A 25,875-nucleotide genomic window follows, 5' to 3' on the forward strand; every position below is an offset into this window, starting at 1 on the left:
GTAGAAGAAATAGATTTTGAAAATTCTAAAGCGGAATTTATAGGTAGGTACAGAAATGGAGACAGCAAGCATGTTTATGTCATCTTTTGAAAAAATTATAGCTGTAAAAGGAAGGATAAGGGGGTGGTAACTGGAAAGAGGAAGAGTTAAGGCCTCTTTTTTTCTCAAAGCTTTTTTGAGGATGAACTTGATTGTGTTTATGTACTGAGGGGAAAGAAGCAATGGAGATGCGGAAAAATGGGGGGATTAGAGGGGCTCAGCTGGAGTACCTGAGAATTCATTTTTGTAAAAAGAACAAAACAAAAACAGAAAACAAAAAAGGGACAAGCAGAAGTGCCAAGCTCCTTTAAATCAAAGGAAGCAGGACTGTAGGAAAATTCAACCTTTCCCCTGTGTTGGGCTGCACCCCGCAGGCCTACAAGGCCTGTGCTTGCCAAGCTTCAAGAGCCAAGAAAGAGCCTGGAGTCAGCAAGACACATCAGTGGTTTAATGGATGGGGGGAACTTACACGTCTGAAGCAAGGTCCCGGAGCGACACCCCACCATGTGCGGCGCATATGGGCAGGACATGGTAGCAGTCTTTGCTCCCAAGGGGAAGGGGAGATTTCCAGTTATAAGGGAAATGACATCAGGTTGGCTCATTAGTTACCAGGGAAACCAGCAGAGGGGCACGCCCCTCACCATCCTTTTGAAAAGCTATCATTACTTGGGGCCTGGGGCAAGTAAGTAGGAAGGTCAATCAAGTCAGTAGGGTGTAGGTGAGGCAAGCACTGGTTGGGCAGGGGATGTACAGAGAGCAAGAGAACAGCCATCTTGAGTGGCCTTACCATACACCCTCACACCCCGTTCCGGCCATCCTACCATCATTGAGAAAAGCATCAAATACTATTTTCTGTTATATACATTTCTCCTTATTTCAAGGGAAAATAAACATCAATACCAATCCCAGAGTAAAATCAGACAGTCTGGAGAGATCTAAATTTCAGTTCCCAGTAAAGCATTTTTTTTGGAAACATCTTTTATTAAGAACATATAAAATTGCTCAAACAGGTACATTAAGAGTAAAGTTTCTAAATGCACTGCCGTGGAATGAGCACAGGCTCCCACGTGAAGACTTCCTTTTACAGTATTTTGTTTGTCTGTCAATAAGGCACTTAATGTAAGTTTTAAAAAAGGAAACAAATTTCGCGTAAGGTCTTCCTAGTGGACCTCCAGGCATTTCATTTTAATGAGGTTGGGCACAGAATAGTAAGTTAATGCCGTTCAAGATCATTTAGCTAGGTTGTTCATGGGTGGTGCAAAGTAGGTTTTAGGAAACCTGTTTACCTTCTCAAGCTGTCACCTTTGGGTCAAAGAGAGAAGGACAGCTACTACACGACCAGGGGCATCTGCCCCAAGCAACTCCATTCAGCTGTCCCTTTAACCAAAGGGCTACCGCATTTCCAGACTGCGACGGGTCACCTGACCACGTAGCTCTCTGGAAAGTGTCCTGGGCTCTAAGGATGCCCACACCGGCCCACTCTCGCGTCGAGGCTTCACAGAGACAGGCCGAGTGCTCAGGCTCCGAGCCTCGGAGGTGGTCTCGGCGCGCCGGGCGCTTGCGGGAAAGCCAGCGGGGAAGCCGAGGAAGGTGCTGGCCGCCAGGCCTCGGCAGGGTCTCCACTCACCAAAGGCGTCTACACTGTCCCGCCTCCGACTCCCCAAACTGGATACTCCCAGCGTCCCGCAGACGCAGTGCCGAGACCCCATCCCACCCTAGTCTCAAATCAGTGAACCAGACGACGGTCGCAGGCCTCTCCGAACAACTGAGCGAGCACCGCCCAGAGGTCTAACAGGCACCTGGCCGTTCCCCCTCACAGGGCAGGGTCGGGGGGCCGGAAGATGGCGGCGTCGGCTGGGTCCGCCGACCAACCTCCCAGGCGCCCTTGACTAGCTCTGGCCGCCGCGCCACCTACCTTGCTAGCTACAGGTCCCGGCGCGCCGCGCGAAGGGGCGGTGACGGGCACTTGGCACCGCCAATCAGCACCGGGAGTCCGGGCCGCGCCCAATCAGGGCCGGGCGGCAGAGACCGGAATAGGTTGCAAGCTGGCAGCGCATGTGGTGGACGCCGAACGCTGGGGACTTCGCCGCCAGCCTCGCCGCTTCCCGCGCGCTCTGCACCAAGGCCCCTGGCGCCGGCCTGAGGACGCCGAGGAGGCAGGGACCCGACAGGGCTGTCCGGCCGGAACCGCGGAGCACCTCCTGCAGCGGTCGCGGGCTCGCCCCCCGCGGCCGGTGCCATGGCCGACTCTCTCCCCTAAAGGAGACTTCCTCAGCGGTTGCTGCCGAGAGATGAAGAACCTGTTAGAGCGTCAGACGACTTCGGGGCCGGCCAACTAGGGGGGCTCGGCAGGAGGTCGCCTGCGCCCTCCCGGGCTCGTTCCTTTCACCCCTTGAGCGAGGCCTCGCTCGCGTCCGGGCACGCGGCGGGGTTCAGAGAGCACCTGGGCCCGGCTGGGCGCGCGGGCAGCATGTTCCCCCGGAGGCCGCCGGTCGGCCTGGCTGCCTGGCTGCTGGTGGGCGCGGCGGCGACCGGGCGCGCGGGGGCGCGGGGCGGGGGCCTGCTCGCCCTGCTGGCCAATCAGTGCCGCTTCGTGACGGGCCTGCGCGTGCGGCGGGCGCAGCAGATCGCGCAGCTCTACGGCCGCCTCTACTCGGAGAGCTCGCGCCGCATCCTCCTTGGTCGCCTCTGGCGCCGGCTTCGCGGACGCCCAGGCCATGCCTCTGCCTTGATGGCGGCGCTCGCCGGCGTGTTCGCGTGGGACGAGGAGAGGATCCAGGAGGAGGAGTTGCAGAGGTGGGCTCGGCGGCGAGGTCGCGCCTGTTCCCTGGGGTGGAGGCGGTGGGGTGGGGAGGTGGGAACGTTGAACCCTGGGGCCTGCCTTGGCGGTGTCTCCCGTTGACCCGGTGGCACTGGAAGTGACGATGCAAGTAGCTTGATCCTGTCGTAGCAAAGCACGTTTCTTCATTGCCTCTGTGTGTTAACTTGATTTGTCGAGTTAGAAATAAATGCAAGTGTAGGTTAGTGGAGGAGGGAGACTTTGGGGCGCATGCCACTAAAGAAGTAGCATTGTGGAAAATGGGTATTGAAGTAGGCCATCGTTCACTTAATCTTTAACATATCCAGAAAGGTCCAAGTTCCAGACAGGTTTTAAACTTGACCTGAGGATATACTTGTGCAATTTACAAAATCACTTCATTCCAAATGGGATTTCGTGAGAAATGCCAAGAGAGCTCTTGTCATTGTGACTCATGGCAGAATTAGGAGGCTAGAAGCGATTTTGCCCTCCTGGGACAAACCAGTAGCCCAGACATTTTAACCTGGAAGAATTAGGTCAGTTTTTTGCTACTTCCACTAGAGCTCTGGAAGTACTGTTTTATTAGGCTCTGAAATCACGCTGTCATCATCAAAAACCTCTGTGTGAAAAAAGTGCAGTACCATTGACTGAATTTGTTAACCTGTGGTTCTAAACTGAGCCCTTACAGTTGTCACATAGTATCATGGGAAACCTTGATTTAGGTCTTGCTTTACGTTGTCGCTGTATTTTCTTTTTAACAGATATTCTTAAATTGTGTTCTTTCTCCACACACGTACTCTGCTTCCTAAACTCTGAAACTGATTGCAAGAACCTAGGATAGTCCCCTACACCAGATAAATTCCACACAAGTCTATTTGTTCTAGCTGTTTCTTCGGTTATTCCACATTTCTGGTTAGGTTAAAAATGGAAGTTTTTCAGTAAAGTTACCACTATAACCTGTATGGAGGTGTAGCACCCAGATGCCAGACAGCTATTGGTGTAACATTGTGCGTTGTGGGTAAATGCAAGTGTATCTGAAGAGCTGGTAATACTTTTCCTAGCAGGAAAGATGACTATTTTACAAATGCAATTTAAAATCATAACCACAAACAACCTTATTCACAAAAAAGTTAAGATATCAAAGCATGATAGGTAGTTTGCCTAGTTTCTGTTAGTTTTGCTACTTGTCCATTTGTTCTAATGGTGTTCTCAGGTGTGAGAAATAAAAGAATATATGGGAAGGAAACTTTTAAATTGAGATATTACCAGTTAACTGTTTGACTTTTCATTCTGTTTTTGACGATGAAATACCCATGTTCCACAGTGGTGAAGTTTGACGGGAATATTCCCAGTTGGATCTGTTTGGGGAAGAGGAGAAAGACCAGGAAAGGGCCCCTGGGTGCCAAAGACAGGGAAGATGTTTTGGGGGTGGGAGTTGAATAGCGTTGGGGCCTAGGTGATAGATGTCGTTCTTCGTCTTTCTCCATGTATTTTTGTCAACCATGTGTCCTAGAGCCTCTGTTTAGTAGGTCTCCCATTAGCAGGAGGTAGAGGGGAAAAAACAATAGGAGATAGATGTGGTAAACACTTGAGTCTGTAGTCATTACTCACTGTTGCGGAAAGAAATCAGACAGTTGAAGCACTTGGTTCTAATCCAACTCCTAAAGAGGTAAGCTGCGATAACCCATTTGGGAATTTCAGGAGCTTAGAGGAAGGCCAGTAAGAAGACTTAAGGTGCCCTTTTTGACCCTCTGCAGAGTTGTTCCAGTAAAGGCCCTCATTTAACACCACATGTCCAGTTCACGCTTGAATTCAGTCATATACTTAAAATTTGATCAAGTCCATTCTGAGGATTTTTTTAAATGTTATTTTGATAGGGAGGCAAATAATATGCTGTCAGCTGTATCTTGCTTGTACAGTGACTTCATAGGTCTGTTCTCATAGCTTGTCATGTTTATATTTTACTTTTAATTAATTTATTTATTTTGCGGGGGGTCACCGTGCGCAGCTTGCTGGATCTCAGTTTTGGATCTCAGTTTTCTGACCAGGGATCGAACCCATGCCCTCGGCAGTGAAAGCATGGAGTCCTAACCACTGGACCGCCAGGGAATTCCCAGTGTTTTATTGAATAAGATATTCTGGGTATAGGTTAACTTTTTTTGGCTTGGTGTTTAAGTATTCTGTTTGCTTTAAAGGACGCTGAGGTTGTCATAGCTAGCTTAGAGGATCTTAGATTTTGTTTGTTCTAGTGAGATGATTTTGGGTAGCTTCCATAATGGAGCACAGTTGAATGTGCCGCGGGACATGTGCATTTCTTTCATTGTTAACGGAAGAAGAGCATGATTGTCCCATGGCCCCTAAATCACAGCCTTTGGCTCTTCTGTGCTGCTTCTGTACCAACTTGTCCTGGTACAGACTAATTCAGATATTGCTGTCTTGGTCAAACAGTGATGGGGTGTGAGGATGTCTCTTTGAATGTGTGCCTTGAAGTGGTGTGTGTTTTTTCTTATGTTAGTAGAGTTTCTGTTCAGAAGGACAAAGAAAAACCCTTGCTTTCTATTCTCTCGTGCTTAAGAATATCTTAACAAATAGGAACTCATTAATCGAGAATCAGCAAGAAAATTAGAGAAAAGAAGTAACTTGTACGAAGTGACTGACTCACTGATAGGCCAGGTGTAGAAGTCAGGTCTTTTAACGCTTAGTGTTATTACCTGATAGGCTTTAATTAAATGATCAGACAAAATAACTTTTAATCATTATTTTTGGTGCTAGCTGGCATTCTGTGAGCTCAGGTCAAATCTTATGGAAAAATACAGTAGTAAGTTTTTTAAAATAAATAAATAATTTATTTATTTTTGGTTGCGTTGGGTCTTCGTTGCTGCGCGCCGGCTTTCTAGTTGTGGCGAGCGGGGGCTACTCTTCCTTGCGGTGCGCAGCCTTCTCATTGCGGTGGCTTCTCTTATTGTGGAGCACAGGCTCTAGGCACGTGGGATTCAGTAGTTGTGGCACATGGGCTCAGTAGTTGTGGCGCACAGGCTCAGTAGTTGTGGTGCATGGGCTTAGTTGCTCCGCGGCATGTGGGATCTTCCCGGACCAGGGCTTGAATCTGTGTCCCCTGCATTGGCAGGCAGATTCTTAACCACTGTGCCACCAGGGAAGTCCCAGTAGTAAGTTTTTATTGATTTGGAACATTAAGAAAAATTACAGGAACAAAAAGGAGAAGGAAGTTAAGAAATATGAAAGCCTAGGGGAAAATGTTCTGTTAATCTCCCTCCCCTTTTTTAAAAAAGTTACAGTTCATTGCTCTAGAAATTTGAGTAAATAAGTGCCAGTAAAGTTTCATAAAGAAAATTAGCCATTTTCCCATTTTGGTCTTTTAACTTTTCGGTGTGCTGTTAATTAGATAAATGATCGACAAAAAGTCCTTTTGGCTTAAAGGAATTTTTTTTTGTTTTTGCCACTGTCACTTAAGGATGTTTTTACTGTTACACCTTCTTAGATAATCAGAACTACGCTCAGAATTGCAATGAACTAATTGATGTCTTTTAGGTATGTCTCATGACAGTTGTACTTAAAGGTCTCTAACTTCGACAATAATTGGGAATTTGAGAGGGGATCATTGAAACAAGGGAGCCTCTTACTGAAGTTACCAATTACAGGAATGGCTTCATTTGAGTCATTTTAGGAGCCTTATATCAAGCTCTCCACTTAGGGCAGGACCCCCTATAGATGGCCAAATATGATTATGCTTATATTTCTGTTTTCATGGTTTTATGCCCTCAATTTCCATGGCTCTCAGTCCAGTCTTTCTCAAATGTTGAAATGATTTTAGTTTTGAAGAAAGGAAAGCATTGACTTTCTTTCTTTGATCCTCTTACTAATCTGCTGGTTCTGTTACTATCTTGGGAATAATCTTTCTTGTCCTTCTGTTCTCCCTTCTTATTACTTAAGTCCCTTAGATACCAAGGTTTAGACACCCATCCCTTCCAAATAAGGTTTGGCACAGCAGGCTAAGGAGATAACACGGTGAGAGGTTTCTCCTTCCTACGTATGTGATAGTGATTGGGCACCTGTGTGCTAATGGTGTCTGTCATGTCAACAATTAGAAGTTGAGACCCTTCCGAGATTCTCGAACCTGAGACGTAACGATCATTTCCATGATGCAGTCTTACTCTAGCATTCATGTTGTGCTGTTCGAAGAATGAGTGTCATACCTTCACAAGACACTGCTGTCCTCCCTAGGGACTTAGTCTCATGTTTAATCAAGGCCACCTAGTGACCTTTAATCCTATAGGAGAGGCTGATTAAGCAGTGAGTCAGAAGCTCTGTACCACCTTGAGTCTTAGAAGGCCGTTAAAAATACTGCCTGTAGTCATATAGTTTAATTTTCTTAAAACCATATTACTATATAATTTTATGGGCCTCTGATGTGTTTTTCATAAGACGTACGACGTTCCTGCCCCTCTTCATTATGTGATAAGGATATTCAAAAGTCCAGCTTAATTTTTATTGAAGGGTGCTTTGCTAGTCCTCAAAAGTGCCATGATTGGTTCCACGTGATGCCTGCATTGTTGTTCTCGGAGCAAAGCTGTGACTTTACTTTCTCCTCTGCAAGATCTTATTGCCTACTCTAAATTTCCTTCCCTATTTCTATATGGTTTTTGCAATGGTAGCAGTCAATCTTGTTCTGTAACGTTAATTCAAGTTGAAACTTAAAAAAAAAATGGTTAAATATTTTTCATCAGAACATCAGTATAAATTGTACTGGCTATGGTTATTGGTTGAAAACAAAGAAACTGATATTGGTTAACTTAAGCCAAAAAGGTGTTAGGTCATTCAGAGCGTTGACAAGAAGGCCAGAGTACAGGTTGGCCAAGAGAACAGCCAAGGCCTGCTACTACTGGTACAGGAATGCTCTTCTTTGGGCAGTGTTGCTGGTATTGTTTCCCGTCGATCTGTTGCACTGCTGGATTCTCAACTGCCTCAAGATCACTGAGAAAATCTAAAAGGTCCTGTGCCTTGTATTATTTCCTCAAGATTCAAAGCCTCTACCAGAAGTCTCTGATTCACCTCACTTAAATTAGGAGTCATGTGCTAACTGCTAGGGGTTGAGATGGGGGCTGCATCTCACCTATTTGGGGATTCTCTTCAAATAGGAAAAGATTCCAGGCAATGAAAACAGCAAATGTCCCTGTATATAAATATTTTCATTTAATTCCAAAGTTTAAAATTCAGAGAATTGGAATTTTAGAGCTAATAGAAACCTTCGAGAAATAATGTCCTCACTTTACAGGTGGAACAAGGGAGGCTTTGCAGGTAAAATGACTTGCGTAAGATCACACCGCTAGTTGGCAGAGCCAGGACTAGAACACAGATCTCTACACTCACCATTGCTTTGGATTGCTCTAAACTTTTAATCTTGGGTTACCAGTATAACTTTGAATTTTTGGCTTTTAAAGCAATGTGTTAATGTAATCTTTTAATAAGAATTTGAATTATTAAGGCCTACTTCCATATTTATTTACTCAGTTTATACTGTGAACGTTTGTTGAGCATGTAATGTTTACCAGGTACTTGCTAGGAGCTGGACATAAAAATATGAAAAAGACTGATTCTGGGCCTTTAGGGAATGCATAGTTTAGTAAGGGTGGCAGATATAAAGATAGATTAATTATAATATTGTGTGATATGTTTCTGTAGAGGAATAAAAGTAAATGTATATGGTTAACTGCCTGGGAGTTAACCTTGACCCTTGTGGGGTTTTTGAAGGTTAAAAAGGCATGAAAGGGCCTTTCAGACAGAATGTATCAGTAGGTGGTGTCTTGAGTCTTGAATTGCAGAAGTGACATAGTCAGCCAGCAATCTTGCTTTCCTAACTGCTGTTTAAAGGTTAAGGGGAGGGACTTCCCTGGAGGCGCAGTGGTTAAGAATCCGCCTGCCAGTGCAGGGGACACGGGTTTGAGTCGTGGTTGGGGAGGATCCCACATGCTGCAGAGCAACTAAGCCCGTGTGCCACAACTACTGAGCCTGCTCTCCACAACTACTGAAGCCCCCGCACCTAGAGCCTGTGCTCTGCAACAAGAGAAGCCACCGCAATGAGAAGCCCACACACCGCAGCAAGGAGTAGCCCCCACTCACCGCAACTAGAGAAAGCCCACGCACAGCAACAAAGACCCAACGCAGCCAAAAAAAAAAAAAAGGTTAAGGGGAAAACAAACCATGTTTTTTTGTTTTTTTGCTTTTTAAAAACATTTTTATTGGAGTATAGTTGATTTACAATGTTGTGTTAGTTTCTGCTGCACAGCAAAGTGGATCAGTTATACATATACATATATCCACTCTTTTAGATTCTTTTCCCATATAAGTCATTACAGAGTATTGAGTAGAGTTCCCTGTGTTATACAGTAGGTTCTTATTAGTTATCTATTTTATATATAGTAGTGTGTATATGTCATTCCCAGTCTCCCAATTTATCCCTCCCCCCCTTTCCCCCTTGGCAACCATAAGTTTGTTTTTTACATCTGTGACTCTCTTTCTGTTTTGTAAATAAGTTCACTTGTACCATTTTTTTAGATTCCACATATAAGCGATATCATATTTATGTGTATCTGACTTACTTCACTCAATATGACAATCTCTAGGTCCATCCATGATGCTGCAGATGGCATTATTTCATCCTTTTTTATGCCTAAGTAATATTCCATCATATATACATACCACATCTCTTTTGAATTTTATTTATTTTTTATACAGCAGATTCTTATTAATTATCTATTTTATACATATTAGTGTATATATGTCAATCCCAATCTCCCAACTCATCCTACGAGGTTAGGGGAAAACAAACCATGTTTAAAAAAATTTTTTTTTAATGTTTCAGATATATAAAAAGGTTTAAAGAAAAACATGAATGTTACAAATACAGTTATATTTAAGAACTAAAATGTTGTAAATACAATTAAAGCCTCCTCTGGACCTTTTCCAATGGAAATATCCTCTGTCCCCCAGACTATCCCAATTTATTATATTTCATTACCATCTGTGTCTTTATACGTATGTATACATCCCTAAATGATATATAATGACACATAGTTTGACATATGGTATTGTTTTGAATGTTTCTAAGCTTTATGCCGTTCTGAACAAAATACTAACAAACTGAATTCAGCAACACATAAAAAGGATTATATACCGTAGGTCCTTGTTGTTTACCTGTTTTATATACAGTAGTGTGTTCTTTTTCAGATTCTTTCCCATTACAGGTTATTACAAGATATTGAGTATAGTTCCTGGTGCTATACGTAGGCCCTTGTTGTTTACCTAGGGATCAGCTGGTCAGTTTCCACAAAATAGTCTATGATTTTGATAGAAATTATGTTGAATTTATAGATCACTTTGGGTAGTTTTGCCATCTCAACAATATCAAGACCTTCAACCCATGAACACAATATATCTTTCCATTTATGTCTTTTAAAATTTCTTTCAATGATCTTTTGGTAGTTTTTAGTGTGTCTTTCACTTCTTTTTTTTTTGCTGTACACGGGCCTCTCACTGCTGTGGCGTGTCCTGCTGCAGAGCACAGTCTCCGGACGCGCAGGCCCAGTGGCCATGGCCCACGGGCCCAGCCGCTCCACGGCACGCGGGATCCTCCCGGACCGGGGCACGAACCTGTGTCCCCTGCACCAGCAGGCGGACTCTCAACTACTGCGCCACCAGGGAAGCCCAACTTCTTTTGTAAATTTATTCCTTATTATTTTATTCTTTTTGATGCTATGATAAATGGAATTGTTTTCTCAATTTTATTTTCAGATTGTTCATTGCTACTGTATAGAAATACGATTTTTGTAAATTGATCTTATATCATGCAAGCTTGCTGAACTCCTTTATTAGCTCCAGTAAGTTCCTGTGGATTCCTTAGGATACTTAAATGGAAATGAAAGACCCAGAATAGTCAAAACAATCTTGAAAAAGGAGGACAGAGTTGAAGGACTCACTCTTTCCAATTTTAGAACTCACTACAAAGCTACAGTACTTAAGATGATAATGGTACTGGCATAAGGATAGATATATAAATTGTAGGAATTAAACTTAGAGTTTAGAAATAAACTCTTAGCTTTGTGGTCGATTTGAGTTTCAACAAAAGTGGCAAGACAATTCAATGGGGAAAGAATAGTCTTCAACAAATGGTGCTGGGACAACTGGAGGTGCACATGCAAAATAGTGAATTTACACCCCTACCTCAAACCATACACAAAGTTAAAATGGACCAAAGACCTAAATGTAACCTAAAACTCTTAAAAGAAAGCATAGGCATACGTTCTTTTGATACTGGATTAGGCACTGGTTTCTTAGATATAACACCAAAAAATTGAACAATCAAAGAAAAAATAGATTAACTTCATCAAAATTAAAAACGGGGACTTCCCTGGTGGCCCAGTAGTTAAGACTCTGTGCTTCTGATGCAGGTTTGATCCCTGGTCGGGGAACTAACATCCCACATGCAGCGCGGCACGGCCAGAAAAAAAATTGAAAACTTCTGTGCATCAAAGTTTACTATCAAGAAAGTGGAAGGATGACCCACAGAGTCAGAGAAAATATTTATAAATTGTGTATTTGTTAAGAGACTAGTATTCAGAATGTATAAAGAACTCTTAAAATTTGACAGTAAAAAGACAACCCAATTTAAAACAAAGATTTCGGTAGATCTTTCTCCAAAGAAGATACACAAATGGCCCATAAGCACATAAAAATATGCTCAATGTCAATAGTCATCATTAGGGGAATACAAATGGAAGAACACAATGAGATACCACTTCACACCCACTAGGATTGCTGGAAAAGATGGGACAATAACAAGTGTTGGCAACGATGTGAAGCAGTTGGAACCCTCATACATTGTTGGTGTGAACATAGAAATGGAACAGCTGCTTTGGAAAATAATTTGGCACTTCCTTAAAAAGTTAAACAGAGTTTCCATGACCCAGCAAGTCCACTCCTAGGAATCTATCCAAGGAAACTGAAAGCTTATGTCTATACAAAAGTTGTATGCAAATATTAATAGCAGTGTTATTCATAATAGCCATAAAGTAGAAACCACCTAAATGCCCATCACCTGATGAATGGATAGACAAAATGTGATACATCCATACAATGGAATATTATTCAGTCATAAAAGGAATAAAGTACAGCGTGAATGAACCTTGTAAATACGCTAAGTGAAAAAAGCCAGATCCAAGAGACCATATTTTGTAATATTCCATTTATATGAAATTTCCGGATAGGCAAGCTCGTAGAGACAGAAAGTAGGTTAGTAGTTATCAGGGCTGTGAGGAGTTAACTGCTGGTGAGTATAGGTTTCTTTTGGAGATGACAGTGTTCTGGAATTAGTGGTGATGGCTGTACAACCTTGGGACTATACTAAAAAGCACTGATTTGTATACAGTAAAAGGATGATTCTTATGTGAATTATCTCTTTAAAAGAGAGGAGGAAAAATATATAAATACTCTTATAATGTGAGAGGAAGACAACCCAATAAAAAACGGACAAAAGGTATCAAATGACATTTCATAGTCATAAATTATAATAGTTAACATTTGAGAGCTAATTATATGCCTGGTGTTCACCACTTTACAGGTAAATTTATTTAATTTTTATAATCAACCTTTGACGTAGGTACTATTATTATCCCCATTTTACAGATTAAGAAATAGGGATTAGTTAAGTTGTTTAATATTCTAGTTGATGAATATTGGACTGGGATTCAGACTCAAGAACTCATATTTTTATTCCCTACACTTTATACTGTTTTAAAGCCACACCGTTCTGTACAAGTCTTTGTGTGGCCATTGCAATTCACAGGGCAGACTCCAGCCATTGCACCATGCCTGTTGTTTTTCTCTCCAGATCCATTAATGAGATGAAAAGGTTGGAGGAAATGTCAAGTACATTTCAGAGCTCTGGAGTTGACCACCACCCTCCAGAACCAAAATCCCAAACAGAAAGGGATGAAGATTCAGGAGGCAAAGAGCAACCGTGGGAAATGGTGATGGATAAGAAACACTTCAAGCTGTGGCGGCGCCCCATTACAGGCACCCCCCTTTACCAGTACAGAGGTGAGCCCAGCTTGGCTGCTGGTAAGAGTGTTCATGCTGGCAGGTGCACAGCACTGTGTTCCTATGCTCTCTAAACTCTTCCGTTCTGGGGGTTTCTTGGGAAAATTGCCCTGTTTGTTGTTTTTCCTCTCGCAGATGACAAGAGTCTCCATGTCTTTGCTACACTTTGCTGTAGGTTACCTTTGTCTTACTTGGCTGCCCCAATATGACTTCTAGTTTCTGAATCTGCCTTTAAGATCTGTCAGTCATTACAACTGAAATGCAGTTAAGTGACGAGAGTGTGGCAAACATCCCTTATTCTTTCCTGTCATTCTAGTTTTTGGAACCTACACAGATGTGACACCTCGGCAGTTCTTCAATGTTCAGGTGAGTACATTTTTCTGCCCAGATCTGGAGCCACTAAGCCTAGAAGTCCACTTGCCATGGTCCACATGAGTAATTTCTCTGACTCAGAAGACATTGGCTTCAATCCATCTGTCTGTTTCTCTACCCCTCATTTCACGTCAGATGACCTCTGGGTAAACCTTTGATTTATAATTTGTCCAGTGGGGATGAGGCCAGGTCTACCCTTTTACAGGGCTGTTGGGAAGATCAAATAGAGGAATGGATTTGAGTGCTTGAATATGTTTTATATGGCTTTATAGGTTTTTTTTCTTAATTTAAGGGTAAGTTACATACCCTTTATTCCAAAATGCTTCAGTGTATATTTCCTAAAACTAGACATATTCTCCTAGCTAGCCATGGTACCATCATCAAAGTCAGTATAAATTTAACTGATGCAGCACTTACAGAATCTTTGTATTCCAGTTTTACCTACTGGCCCAACAATGTCCTCTATGGCGTTTTCTCCTTCAGTACAGATGCAGTCAGGATTTAGCAATCTGGAACTTATCTACAGTGAAGGTGTTTATTTGATAAAGATGAAGAGTATGTGTTTAAAGACTCTGTTCCTCCTCGTGGGGAAATGTATGAAAGGGGAGGTGGGATCACCCAGAGTTCTACAAAAAAATTTTTTTCCTTCCTGGAGTTTCCATGTTTTACTGGACTTTGAGTTTGATGGTTATAACACACACTACTAATACGCAAGTGCATGCTTTCCCCTAAGCACTGAATTTTGTCAATCTGTATTGAGTTTTTGTTGGTTTGGATATGTATGATATATGTCTTACTTTGAAATTCCGTAGTTACTAGTGATGCTACATACTTTTAAAAATATGCAACTTGTATTTCTGTGAGGTGTCTGCTCATACTTTTGAACTTTCTGTTTAAAACTTTTTAGAATCGTTTCACCCATACACATTTATCTCACTACTGTATTTTCCCCAGACATGTCTATTACAATATTTTTTTCTTACACTTGTCTTTTTCTTGTTAAGATTCATTTTCAAGGTAATGGGATTGGCCTACAGGAAGGGATTTTAAAAGACTCGTCTGTCGTAAACACAGCCGTGTCTTTGACACTTTGGCACTGCCTTTTAGGTCGGGTCACTGTTTCAGAAGAAGATTCTTGGGTCAGAGGCCCAAGCATCTGGAGAAGTCTTCTGCAGCTTTGTTTTGGATCTCTTGGGTCTTTATGGTCTGTTCTGTTTCCGCAGCTGGATACAGAGTATAGAAAGAAGTGGGACGCCCTGGTGATCAAGCTGGAAGTGATCGAGAGGGATGTGGTTAGTGGTTCTGAGGTTCTTCACTGGGTAACCCATTTTCCTGTGAGTATTTTCACCTCCGCTTTTACGTTTGTCATGTCCGTGTGAGGCAGAGCACTAATCCTGCCCCTCCTTTTCTTTAGTATCCAATGTACTCACGGGATTATGTTTATGTTCGGCGGTATAGTGTGGATGAGGAAAACAACGTGATGGTGTTGGTGTCACGGTATGTGTGGTGGCTGCTGCTGGGTTCCTTTAGCTTGTCCTTCATTTATGCATGTGTGATGGGAGTTTGCCTTATGAGTCAAGCCCGGGCCCTATGCATCCCAGCTAGAATGTGAGTGGGCTGGGACTGGTGACCATCTCAGAGGATTGAAGGGATACAAGCTTTTCATTAAACTAATCCTTTAGTTCCTTAATGTTGATAATTAAAAAAAGAAATGCTCTCTTCCTCAACACAAAGCCTAGTGAGCCAGGAATCACCAACTTAACTCACTGTTTTTAGTACCTAGTTTATACTCATTCATCTTTGTGACTTTTCTGATGTATTTAAAAAATTAGAGGCTGCCTTTTAGATTTTCCTCTTAACTTTAGCTCCCATGCTGTTCTGTATGTAGACATTACTTAGAGTTTCCCGCACTTCTCTCCCTCCCAGGGCCGTGGAGCACCCTAGTGTGCCAGAGTCTCCGGAATTTGTAAGGGTCAGATCATATGAATCCCAAATGGTTATCCGTCCCCACAAGTCATTTGATGAGGTGAGTTCTACATCATCCGAGAGGTGATGTGTTAGCGGCTTATGAATTTTCTCAAGGAATGCCTTTGATCTGAACTGGGGAGGGCGCAGTCGTTCTCGCACTTGACTTGCATCACCCTCCGCTGGAGCCTGGGAGACCTCCTGAGACAACGTAGTGATGACCCATGGCTCCCGTTACCTGAGGGACAGTTAGCAGAAGACGACGGCCCCTGACTCATCGGCCGGTCATTAGCGGCATTGAGGAACCAGAGCGAGCACCGTTTCCATCAAAATTTCCCCACAGTGGGCAGAACACTTAACCACCTTTCTGGGCTCCTCTTTCCTTGTCTGTAAAATGAGAGAGTTAGACTAATGCTCTCTGCCTTCTTTAAAAAAATTTTTGCTTTTTAAATTTTTTTAATTTATTTATGCTGCGTTGAGTCTTCGTTGCTGCGTGCAGGCTTTCTCTAGTTACTGCGAGCGAGGGCTACTCTTCGTTGCGGTGCACGGGCTTCTCATTGTGGTGGCTTCTCTTGTTGCGGAGCATGGGCTCTAGGCGCACGGGCTTCAGTAGTTGTGGCTCACGGGCTCTAGAGCGCAGGCTCAGTAGTTGTGGCGCACAGGCTTAGTTGCTTCACGGCATGTGGGATCTTCCTGGACCAGGGCTCGAACCCGTGTCCCCTGCACTGGCAGGCGGATTCTTAGCCACTGCGCCACCAGAGAAGTCCTGCCTTCTTTAAAATTTTATGACCTTCCTTTGAGAAGAATATTTTCTTCCACTTAGTGTGGTGTTTTACTTTGATGTTTTTGGCCAAATCTCTGGTGAGTATACATACTGATGACAGTGGTTGCTGCTTTTAGTTTTATTTACTTTATAATGGCTTTGTTTCTACCCATCACTTTTGTTTCTTTTAGAGCTGTACGACTGTTCTCTTACCATGGTTTTGTTGTTTCCAGCAGGTTGTTTTGTCTATACCACCTATAGTGGGACTTTAAGAGTGACATAAATGGTGGTTCGCCTCAGTCACTGTGATGTTTTGCTCTTGTTTTACTGGGAGATGTGTGTTGACTTCGGTACCATTTTGAGAGCAGTATTTTTCTTTTTTTTTAAAAAATATTTTATTTATTTATTTATTTGGCTACCTTGGCTCTTCGTTGCTGCATGCGGGCTTTCTCTAGTAGCGACGAGCGGGGGCTACTCTTCGTTGTGGTGTGCGGGCTTCTCATTGCAGTGGCTTCTCGTTGTGGAGCACGGGCTCTAGAGCACGGGCTTCAGTAGTTGTGGCGCACGGGCTTAGTTGCTCTGCGGCATGTGGGGTCTTCCCGGACCAGGCCTCAAACCCGTGTCCCCTGCATTGGCAGGCAGATTCTTAACCACTGCGCCACCAGGGAAGCCCTAGAGCAGTATTTTATTTATTTATTTATTTTTTTAGAGCAGTATTTTTCAAACCACGCATTGCTACCCACTAGTGGAAGACAAAATTAATTTAGTGCTTAAAGAGAAAAGGAATAAATAGAATGGAAACTGAGTGTAAGCATATTTCATGAAACTTTTGTTTGATTATGTAAGTATGTACAAGTGTGTGTATGAGAGAGAGAGTGAGAGAGAACTTGGTTACAGTGTAAAAAGGAGTATTTACAGTGTGTTGTAAATACAGTTAAAAAATGTTTTAAAGTCCTTGCTTTAGAAGTAGACAAGAAGGCTGCGGTCGGTAGCTAGCTGCTTCTAGGAAGGGGAGCCTGGCTGGGGACGGTGGGAATTAGAATTGTGCCTCACTCTTTTCCTTTACGTTGCTTTTGAAATTTGAACCTTGTCTGTGTAGTTCCTATTTGAAAAAAAAGTGACTTGAGTCCCAGCATTACTGCCTTTAGAAACCCTGACCATGAAACAGCTAAGGCAGAGTTTGGCACCTAGCAGAGTGTGTTGCACCCAGAAAATAACTTCTTTCAGCTGGGATGGGGGAGCAGTATGAATTATCTGTGTAAGTCTTTTAGCATATCGTGGCAAGCTCTTAAGAGAAAGGTGAGACTTGAGTTGGTTCTTATAAAAAGGTAGACTGTGGATAGAGGAAAACAGGAAGGACCCTGGAGATAGAAGACACGATTCAACCAAAGACAAAGATAGGAATGAGCCGTGGATGTTGAGAGACTGACTCACTGCTTGAAAAGGAGGGCAGAGTTTAGGGAGGAGTGGTAATTACCTTGACCATGTGCAGAGGGTACTTGAAAACCAGGCAGTTGAGTTTGGGTTTGCCAGATGGAAAGTAGATCCTTGGGCCGAGGTATGGTGTCTTGTTAGGTTTTTTGTTTGTTTTTTGTGGCCTCGCCGCATGGCTTGCAGGATCTCAGTTCCCTGACCAGGGATTGAACCCGGGCCATGACAGTGAAAGCCCGGAATCCTAACTCCTAGGCAACAGGGAACTCCCTAGTTTTTATGGAAAATTTGAGATGTAGACAAAAGATAAAGAAGTAGAGAGTATAATGAATGAACCCTTTGTATTCATCCCCAGCTCTGACAATGACCAAACTCATGGCCAAATTTGTTTTATCTGTACTCTTTCTGTTCCCTTTCCCACTCCCCTGATTATTTTGAAGCAGATTCTAGTTTTGCTATAGAAGAACCAAAGAAGAATTCTTCTATAGAAATTTCAATATTTATCTCAAAAAGAAAAGAAATTTTTGAAAACATAATATCGTATTCCCTAATATCAAATATCTGTAGTGTTCAAATTTTCCTGATCATCCATGTATTTTTTTGTAGTTGGTTTATTTGAATCAGGATTCAGATAAGATCCAGACATTGAAATGGGTTCATACTGTCTGTAGCTTTGTATCTATCTCTTGAGTTCTTCCTCCTTTTTTTAAAATTTATTTTGGCTGCGCTGGGTCTTAGTTGCGGCACGCGGGACCTTTGTTGCAGCATGCGGGATCTTATTTGTGGCATGCATGCGGGATCTAGTTTCCCGATCAGGGATCGAAGCCAGGCCCCCTGCATTGGAAGGTGAAGTCTTAACCGCTGGACCACCAGGGAAGTCCCTCCCTCCTTTTTTTCCCTTGCAATTGTATTTATTGAAGAAGCAGGTTCTTTGTCCTGGATCTTGCTGGTTATATTCCTATAGTGTCCATAGTGTCACTTAACATGTTTCTCTGTCCCCTGTGTTTCCTGTATATGGGTACTTAGATCTGGAGGCTTGAACAGATTCAGGTTGTTTGGGGCAAGACCACTTTATTAGAAGGAAATAATGTCTGATTGTCCCTTTCTTTGTGAATTTGGAAGTGATTAATGATTATTGCTCAGATCCACTATTTCATTAGAGGTTAACAAAATATTAATTGTGTAAATCCTCCATTCTTTCTTCATTTATTTCCATTTATTAGGTGACATACTTTAAGGGAAAATTTCCTCATTAACTATTTGGTTTCCCATAGTTCACAGAGGAAAGGGAAGTAAGAAATGCTTGATTTGTTTCCTTCATTTACTAGTTTTTAAAATAATGAATTGGTTCTTTCAGCTAGCAGTCCTTCAAAGGTAAAGTTTTTTTTTGTTTTTTTTTTAAGAAATGCCATTAGAAACTCACAAATTTAAACATACTTGGTTGGTTTTAGTCCGTTCCCAGTTATTCTTATCGGTGTTCAAATTGTCCCATTTTTGGTCATTAGGAGCCTCTTCTTACTGACTGGAGTCCTTTTGACTTGACCTCAGGACTCGCCTGGTTTCTGGTGTTATAAGATGTTCCCGGTTCACTTGTATATTTTTAGGTGTAAACCTGGAAATGAGCATTTCTTCTGGGAGCCCTGGTTCCCTCTAAGGAAATGTCATTTAAATACCACAGTTTGGCTTCTAGGAGTTCTCACGGCTCTGGGCCTACTCATTGTTTTTAGGCCTTTTCAGAAGGTAGCACTAAGTAATAAATTTTGTTTGTTTTAAAGATACATCCTAAGTGCACACAAGTACTTTTAACTCAAAATTTAGGACTGTAGGGTATATGTCTTGTTGTCTTTAGGATATGTATGCACTGTGAAAAATGTTGAGGCTTTTTTTTTTTAAAGATTTATTTTATTTATATTTGGCTACATCGGGCCTTAGTTGTGGCACGCGGGATCTTTTGTTATGGCGTGCGGGTTTTTCTCTTCTCTAGTTGTGGCATGCGGGGTCCAGAGCACGTGGGCTCTGTACTTTGCAGCACGCAGGCTCTCTAGTTTGAGGCGTGCTAGCTCCCTAGTTGTGGCGCACGGGCTTAGTTGCCCTGTGGCATGTGGGATCTTAGTTCCCTGACCAGGGATCAAACCTGTGTCTCCTGCATTGTAAGGCGGATTCTTTACCACTGGACCACCAGGGAAGTCCCCAAAATGTTGAGTTTTAAGGTCACTTGAAATAGGTCCTCTCTTCGTGGTTTTTCCTATCAACTCAGTTCATAGTTAGGTTCCTTGTTGTCTACTTTTGATTTTTAGATAACTGCTTTTTAAATATAATTTTGTTTTATTAAATAATAAAAAATTGTGTTTTCAAAGTCAAATATGTAAAATAAGAAATAGAGTGATTTGCTTATATCCCTGTTCCATCTACCGAGTTTCTTCCTTCTTCCTGTAGGTAACCACTGTTTTCAGTTCTGACTTCTTTTTTTTCCGTATAAGCAGTAGTGGATGATCTCTTACCCCTTTGGGTGGAGCATAATTGGTTCAGACCTCTCCTGGGATCGGGACACCTGTGAATCTCTTAAATCCCTGTCCTTCACTGTACCAATGAGAGGTTGAGCCAGAGAGAATGGGTGCATGGGCCCTGTGGTCAGAATTCTGGGTTCATGTTGGCTCTCGTTGAGTATGTGGGTGACCTTGGGCAAAGTCCCTTAACCTCTTTGTGCCCAGTTTCCTCATCTGTAAAATGGGAGATATTGGTGCCTATATTATAGGATCGTTGTGAGGGGTTGAAGCAGTTCCTGACACGTGGTTAAGTGCTGTGTACATGTTTGCTGTTAGCAGTAATAGTAGTAGAGTTCATATCATTTTGGTAAAGATTAAGATATTTAAACATTGGGGGTATGTGTTGGGGTCCTCAGGATCACACCCCCATTCGCAGATCGAGTAGAAGGACGCCCAGGACGCAGCGTATAGTTTTACTCATGGCTGAGATTTATTACAATGATGGAAAGATGCACAGCTGGATCAAGAGGGGAGGACACAGGCGGGGTCCGGAGGAACCCACTGCAGTCTCCCCATGCTCTCCCTCCCGTGAGGGCCCACGGAGCACATCCTCTCCCAGCTGCAACATGCGTGCGATGTTTCTACCCAGGGAAGCCCAGTAGAGACTCAGCGCCCAAGATTTGTACTGGGGGCTGGTCACATGAACGCCCTCTGCCTAGCGTGTCCTAAAATCCCAGACCCCCAGGAGGAAAGCAGGTGCTCAGTATGAAGTGCATTGTTTGTGCAGAGGAGACACAGGGAGCCCCCCTTAGCACTTAGCTGTTGACTGGAGCCAAGTTCCCAGACACCAGCCAGGGCCAACCTCGTGAGATGGTAACCTCTCAGGTCTTCAGTGTTCACTCTCTTTTGCTCACAGCGAAAAACTGCCACTCTCCGCCTCAGAGTCAGATCTTGGTTATTCTGTGGTACTGGATATGGAGGCTCTGGGGGTAGTTCAGGTACCTTCATCTTTGCTGTTTTTCTTTTCCAGAATGGCTTTGACTACTTGCTGACGTACAGTGACAATCCCCAGACAGTGTTTCCTCGCTACTGCGTTAGTTGGATGGTTTCCAGTGGTGAGTGGGCGCTTGTGTACAGGGCCTGGACCTGGGCTGAACATTTTGTTTTTCTCTAGCTTATTGGTGGCTTCAAGGAGATCAGTACTTGTCTCACTGGAGCCCTTCCGAGTTCATTGTTGAATACTACCTTGAAGGTAGTAAAGCCTCCAGCTGCGGTTTGGAGGGGTAAGAATTCTGGAGACCCAAAAAGGAACTTATGCCCAGAGGCAAGCTGAAGAACATTTGCTTAATATGGACTGTGTACATTAATGCATTTAACATTTTTCTTCTTAGTGTGGAAAGCCATAAATCTGGCATAGAAAATGTGGTTGTAGGACAGTCACCTGGAGCAAGGGGGCCATCACCCTTCTTACTTAACGGAGGCTACACATCACTGCTGTGACTGCATCTTTCCCTTCCAATCTCTTGCCTTAAAAGCAGCCTCACGTGATTTTCTTTCTTCTGGTTCTCTGTAGGCGGCTTCTTACACCTCAGGGGGAGAATGGAGAGGAGATTAGGTGTTTCCGTTTGACATTTCTCTGAACAAAATCGGCAGATATTCACGCTGTGCCACTGATAAATGATATTTTGATCACATAAGAGAGCCTTTGGGGATTTATGTGGCCTGATCAGTACCCCTTTTCGAAGGATCTCAGAGGTCATGGGTTGTTTTCACTCCCTAAAAGTTTTGGTTGTCTCTCAGTCCATCTGTGATCTCTATAAGGAGGCACTGACTCCTTACCAGGAAAGAGATAGGCCCTTCTAATTTTGAGCCTACTGTTGGTTTGTGTGTCAGTCTACCCAGATTTCCCTCTCTCCCAACAGGCATGCCAGATTTCCTGGAGAAGCTGCACATGGCCACTCTGAAAGCCAAGAACATGGAGATCAAAGTAAAGGACTATATCTCGTCTAAGCCTCTGGAAGTGGGTAGTGAAGCCAAGGCCACCGCCCCATCTTCTGAGCGGAAGAGTGAGGGTAGCTGTGGCCCTGCCCGGATTGAGTACGCCTGAAGGACTTTCAGATAAGTAGGGACAGGCTGCTTCTAGCCCTGTCTCTGTGTCTTATCACTCACTCTGTTGCAGAACAAACAGGACGTGTATTTGAAGGTGTCTGCTGTAACCACCAGTGCAAGATAATTCAATCCTGGTGTCCGGTCTTGTTCAGAACCCTACTGCTGTTTATTAAAACAGAAGAAGGATGCATCCGAGGGGGCATCGTCATATTCTCAGGCCAAGCATTTGGAAATTTGGTGTTTCGCTGAGCTAATCTGGAACAAGCCTCTCACCTCAGGCCAGAGGGGCAACATCTTTTACTTCCTCTGCCCACATTCCATTCTCAGCCTCGGTTCTGCAGCACTCTGGGTTTCCTTCGGTTCTGAAGGTCCAGCTGGACCACCTGGACAGTTGCGTCTTCAGTGAGGGATAGTGGGGAGTGCTCTTGGTTGCAGTCCTGGTGTTGAGTGGTGTGAACTGTTGCTTGGCAGTGTAAGTGCCTCGTCCTCACCTTCTCCTGTCTTTAGGGACATAAAGTTTGTACCAAGAAATATCACTCTTGGCCTCCCATTCACACCCCATTGACTCCCTCTACCCAGAGCAGTTTCCTTTGAGTTGACCAGTTCTTCTGTATTCGTGTGCTGTATTCATCTGGGTCGTTGCCTCCTCCCGCAGGCCGATTACCAAGAACACTGGGAGACGGTGGCTCTCTGTATCATCAGTGTTTTTGATGGGGTCAGTGGAGATGCTCGACACATTACACTTTAGCTCTGTTTTTTTTTTTTAACCTTTGTGTTAAACAGTGGGAATTGGGGAGTTGAATAGGATTTTTCCATAGTCTGTATAGAAAACACCATTTTGATTGAGGCGTTATTTTTCACACTTCAGGTTTGACTGGATGCTAAGCACTTGCCCGTCCTGGAAGGCTTAAAGGCAGAGGAGTGGGGATTGGGCGCCTCCCTTAGAGCTCTCAGAGCTGTGTGAACAGCTAGAAGGAAGCTTGTCCCAAGTGCTAATATAGAGGGGGATGTGGTTTATGTGACCCTCTTGTCCCTCTGAGAAGCTTTTCCTCCTCTTCTAAGCTAAAATAAGAGCAAACTACGCTGTTCAGATAAAGTCACAACCAGATGGGATCAGTCTGACTGGAGAATCGGGAACAGCTTTCAAATCCTCCTCCCTCCCCTTATTTCTTAGAATTTGAATGACCAGGTTGCTCCCCACCCCACTCGCTACCCTTTTGCGTTGTTGAAAGGGGAGCTAAACCTGAGACGAACTTTAAGCCCCTCGACCTTTCTGTTGCCTAAGTACTGTGCCAAGGAAAATGCCTGCCCCGGTGTTTCAAGTCTTGCGTTCTCTGCGTCGTTGGCAGAGCAGGGAGATGCATCCGGCAGTCCCAGCTTCTTTTCGTTGATTGTGTCTCTCTCCTCATCCCCAGGGCCTGACAGACCAGGAAGAGTCCCTCGGTTATGTTGGAAGTTAGCGCCTGTGATTGTTGGGACGTGGGTGGCGTGGGCGAGTGGTGTGAGTGCACATGTGATAAGGGGCTGGGCGTTGCCCATACGCTTTTTGGCAATTTGACTCTGCACTTGGGGTTGGTCTATACAATTACTTATGTCATTGTAATGATTTCACTCCTGTGACATTTTTATCAAATGTGTGAATAAATACATAAAGATTGGTATGAAAGAGTGTGTCTTTGGACAGATGTTGGTGGGGAAATCTTGCATACTGGGCTTATTATTTCTTCCTGATCATAAAGTTGAAGTGTGTTTCTGCTCGTAGAGTTGGCACTTGGAAGTGGCAGGGCTTGGTCTTTCTTGGCGGTAACTGACACACCGCTCACTACCTTTTCTAGACTGTAAGCCCTTTCCAGGTGACCAGTTTGGCAACTGAAAACAAACCACCTGTTTGTGCTTCTTTGTCTTGATCTACTAGTAACCCACACCCTTTGCTTTAAAAGAAGGATTGACTTGGAGGAAACAGAGTTAGAGCTTTGCTGGGAGGGAGTGAGGAGAGGAGGGGACTCGGGCCCGGGGCTGGAGTCGGGGGTGCTGGAGAGGGAGGGTGGTGAGCGCGAAACCCAGGGCATGGTTAGGTCACACAGGCAGTTCTGCTGGAATGCGGATTTGTGCCAAGGTGATTGATACGTTAGAGACACTGAGCATAGCATGAATTTTGAGTTTATGTGTAATTTTTGCCTGTGGGAGACAAGAGGTGAACACGGATGCACATCCAAACTACGACAGCTCTTTCCTCCACATTTCTCTCAGATGATCTCTGGAAAGAAATCTGTGCTGGAAGACTACTTGTCAGAGGTCGTATGCTGTGGGTGCACGTGTGTGTGTATAGTCTCACATTTGTTTCTTTGTTTTGTTTTGTTTTTTTGAATATTTATTTATTTATTTGGCTGTGCGGGTCTTAGTCGCAGCATGCATGAGGGATCAACTCACCGACCAGGGACTGAACCCAGGCCCCCTGCACAGGGAGCACAGAGTCTTAACCACTGGACCACTAGGGAAGTCCCTGTGTAGCCTCACATTTGGAGAGTTGGTCACACTGGCCTTCAGCCTGCTGTGGAGGCCTCTGCTCAGCACCCCTGCCATTCTCCAGGCTCTGCGTGAACACTTCCACTGAGAAGCAGCTGAGTTCTTGACTGAGCAGCATTTCTGTTGTCGGATAGCTCCGGCTTTCAGAACGTTCTTTACGTTGAGACCAAATGGGCCTCATACTGTCTACCGATGGGTCAAGCCCTGTCCTTGGAGCAACACTGAAAACTCTCCCATGGGATAGCGCTTCATATTCTTTTTTTTTTTTTTTTTTTTTTCCGTACACGGGCCTCTCACTGTTGTGGCCTCTCCCGTTGCAGAGCACAGGCTCCGGACACGCAGGCTCAGCGGCCATAGCTCACGGGCCCAGCCGCTCCGCTGCATGAGGGATCTTCCCGGACCGGGGCACGAATCCGTGTCCCCTGCATCGGTAGGTGGACTGTCAACCACTGCGCCACCAGGGAAGCCCTAGCGCTTCATATTCTTGAAGACGGTGCTCATGTGACAGCTTTTCCCAGGCTTTATGTCACCAGCAGCTTCAAAAATCCTCCAACTTTTTATTTTGAACAATTTCATACATATAGAAAAGTTGAAAGAGTAATAAAAAAAAAACCTTATATACCCTTTCCATACCTTTGCTGGTTGTTAACAAAGGCTTTATCTTCCTCTCTGTATACACTTTGCTATGACTGGACTGTGTCCTAAAATTCATATGCTGGGGCCCTAACTCCAACATGATGGTGGAGATGTGGCCTTTGGAACGTGATAGGTTTAGATGAGGTCATGAGGGTGGGTCCCCATTATGGAATTAGTGCCCTTATACGAAGAGCTGCCAGAGGCTTCTTCTCCCTCTCCACCGTGTGAGGACACAGAGGTTGGAAAGCCAGAGAGAGCTCTCACCAGGAAATGGAATCGATAGCATCTCGATCTTGGATGTTCAGCCTCCAGAACTGTGAGAAATAAATTTCTGTTGTTTAAGCCACTTAGTCTGTGGTATTTTGTTATGGTGGCCTAATTAGATTAATACACTTTTTCATGACCATTTGAAACTAAGTTGCAAACATATTTCACCCCTAAATACTGAAACATGCTTTTTTCCCCCCCCCCTGCTCCATGCAGCATGTGGGCTCTTAGTTCCCTGACCAGGGGTCAAACCCATGCCCCCTGCAGTGAAAGCACGAAGTCCTAACCCCTGGCCTGCCAGGGAAGTCCCCGAGCATGCTTTCTTATAATAGGGGTATTCTGTGTAACCACAATGCCATTAACACACAGAT

General features: G+C 44.0%; 1 protein-coding gene across 1 annotated transcript; it reads left to right on the forward strand.

Moving 5' to 3' along the window:
- Positions 1–2,090: 2,090 nt before the first annotated feature.
- STARD7 (StAR related lipid transfer domain containing 7) lies at positions 2,091–23,867 on the forward strand. The gene is made up of 8 exons (XM_029231821.1): positions 2,091–2,835; positions 12,741–12,949; positions 13,266–13,315; positions 14,545–14,655; positions 14,736–14,818; positions 15,248–15,347; positions 20,997–21,081; positions 21,889–23,867. The coding sequence occupies exons 1-8, from the start codon at positions 2,510–2,512 to the stop codon at positions 22,071–22,073; spliced, it is 1,149 nt and encodes a 382-aa protein (XP_029087654.1). The 5' UTR covers positions 2,091–2,509; the 3' UTR covers positions 22,074–23,867.
- Positions 23,868–25,875: the final 2,008 nt, after the last annotated feature.

The sequence above is a fragment of the Monodon monoceros genome, unplaced genomic scaffold (genome assembly GCF_005190385.1).
Source record: "Monodon monoceros isolate NGI ecotype Baffin Bay Population unplaced genomic scaffold, NGI_Narwhal_1 Super_Scaffold_19, whole genome shotgun sequence".
In the NCBI taxonomy this organism is placed as follows: Eukaryota; Metazoa; Chordata; class Mammalia; order Artiodactyla; family Monodontidae; genus Monodon; species Monodon monoceros.

Coding starts and splice junctions, on each gene's coding strand:
- STARD7 (XM_029231821.1), top strand. CDS start 2,510: ATGTTCCCCCGGAGGCCGCCGGTCGGCCTGGCTGCCTGGCTGCTGGTG. Junction 13,316..14,544: donor GGCAGTTCTTCAATGTTCAG/GTGAGTACATTT, acceptor CTGTTTCCGCAG/CTGGATACAGAGTATAGAAA. Junction 21,082..21,888: donor TAGTTGGATGGTTTCCAGTG/GTGAGTGGGCGC, acceptor CTCTCCCAACAG/GCATGCCAGATTTCCTGGAG.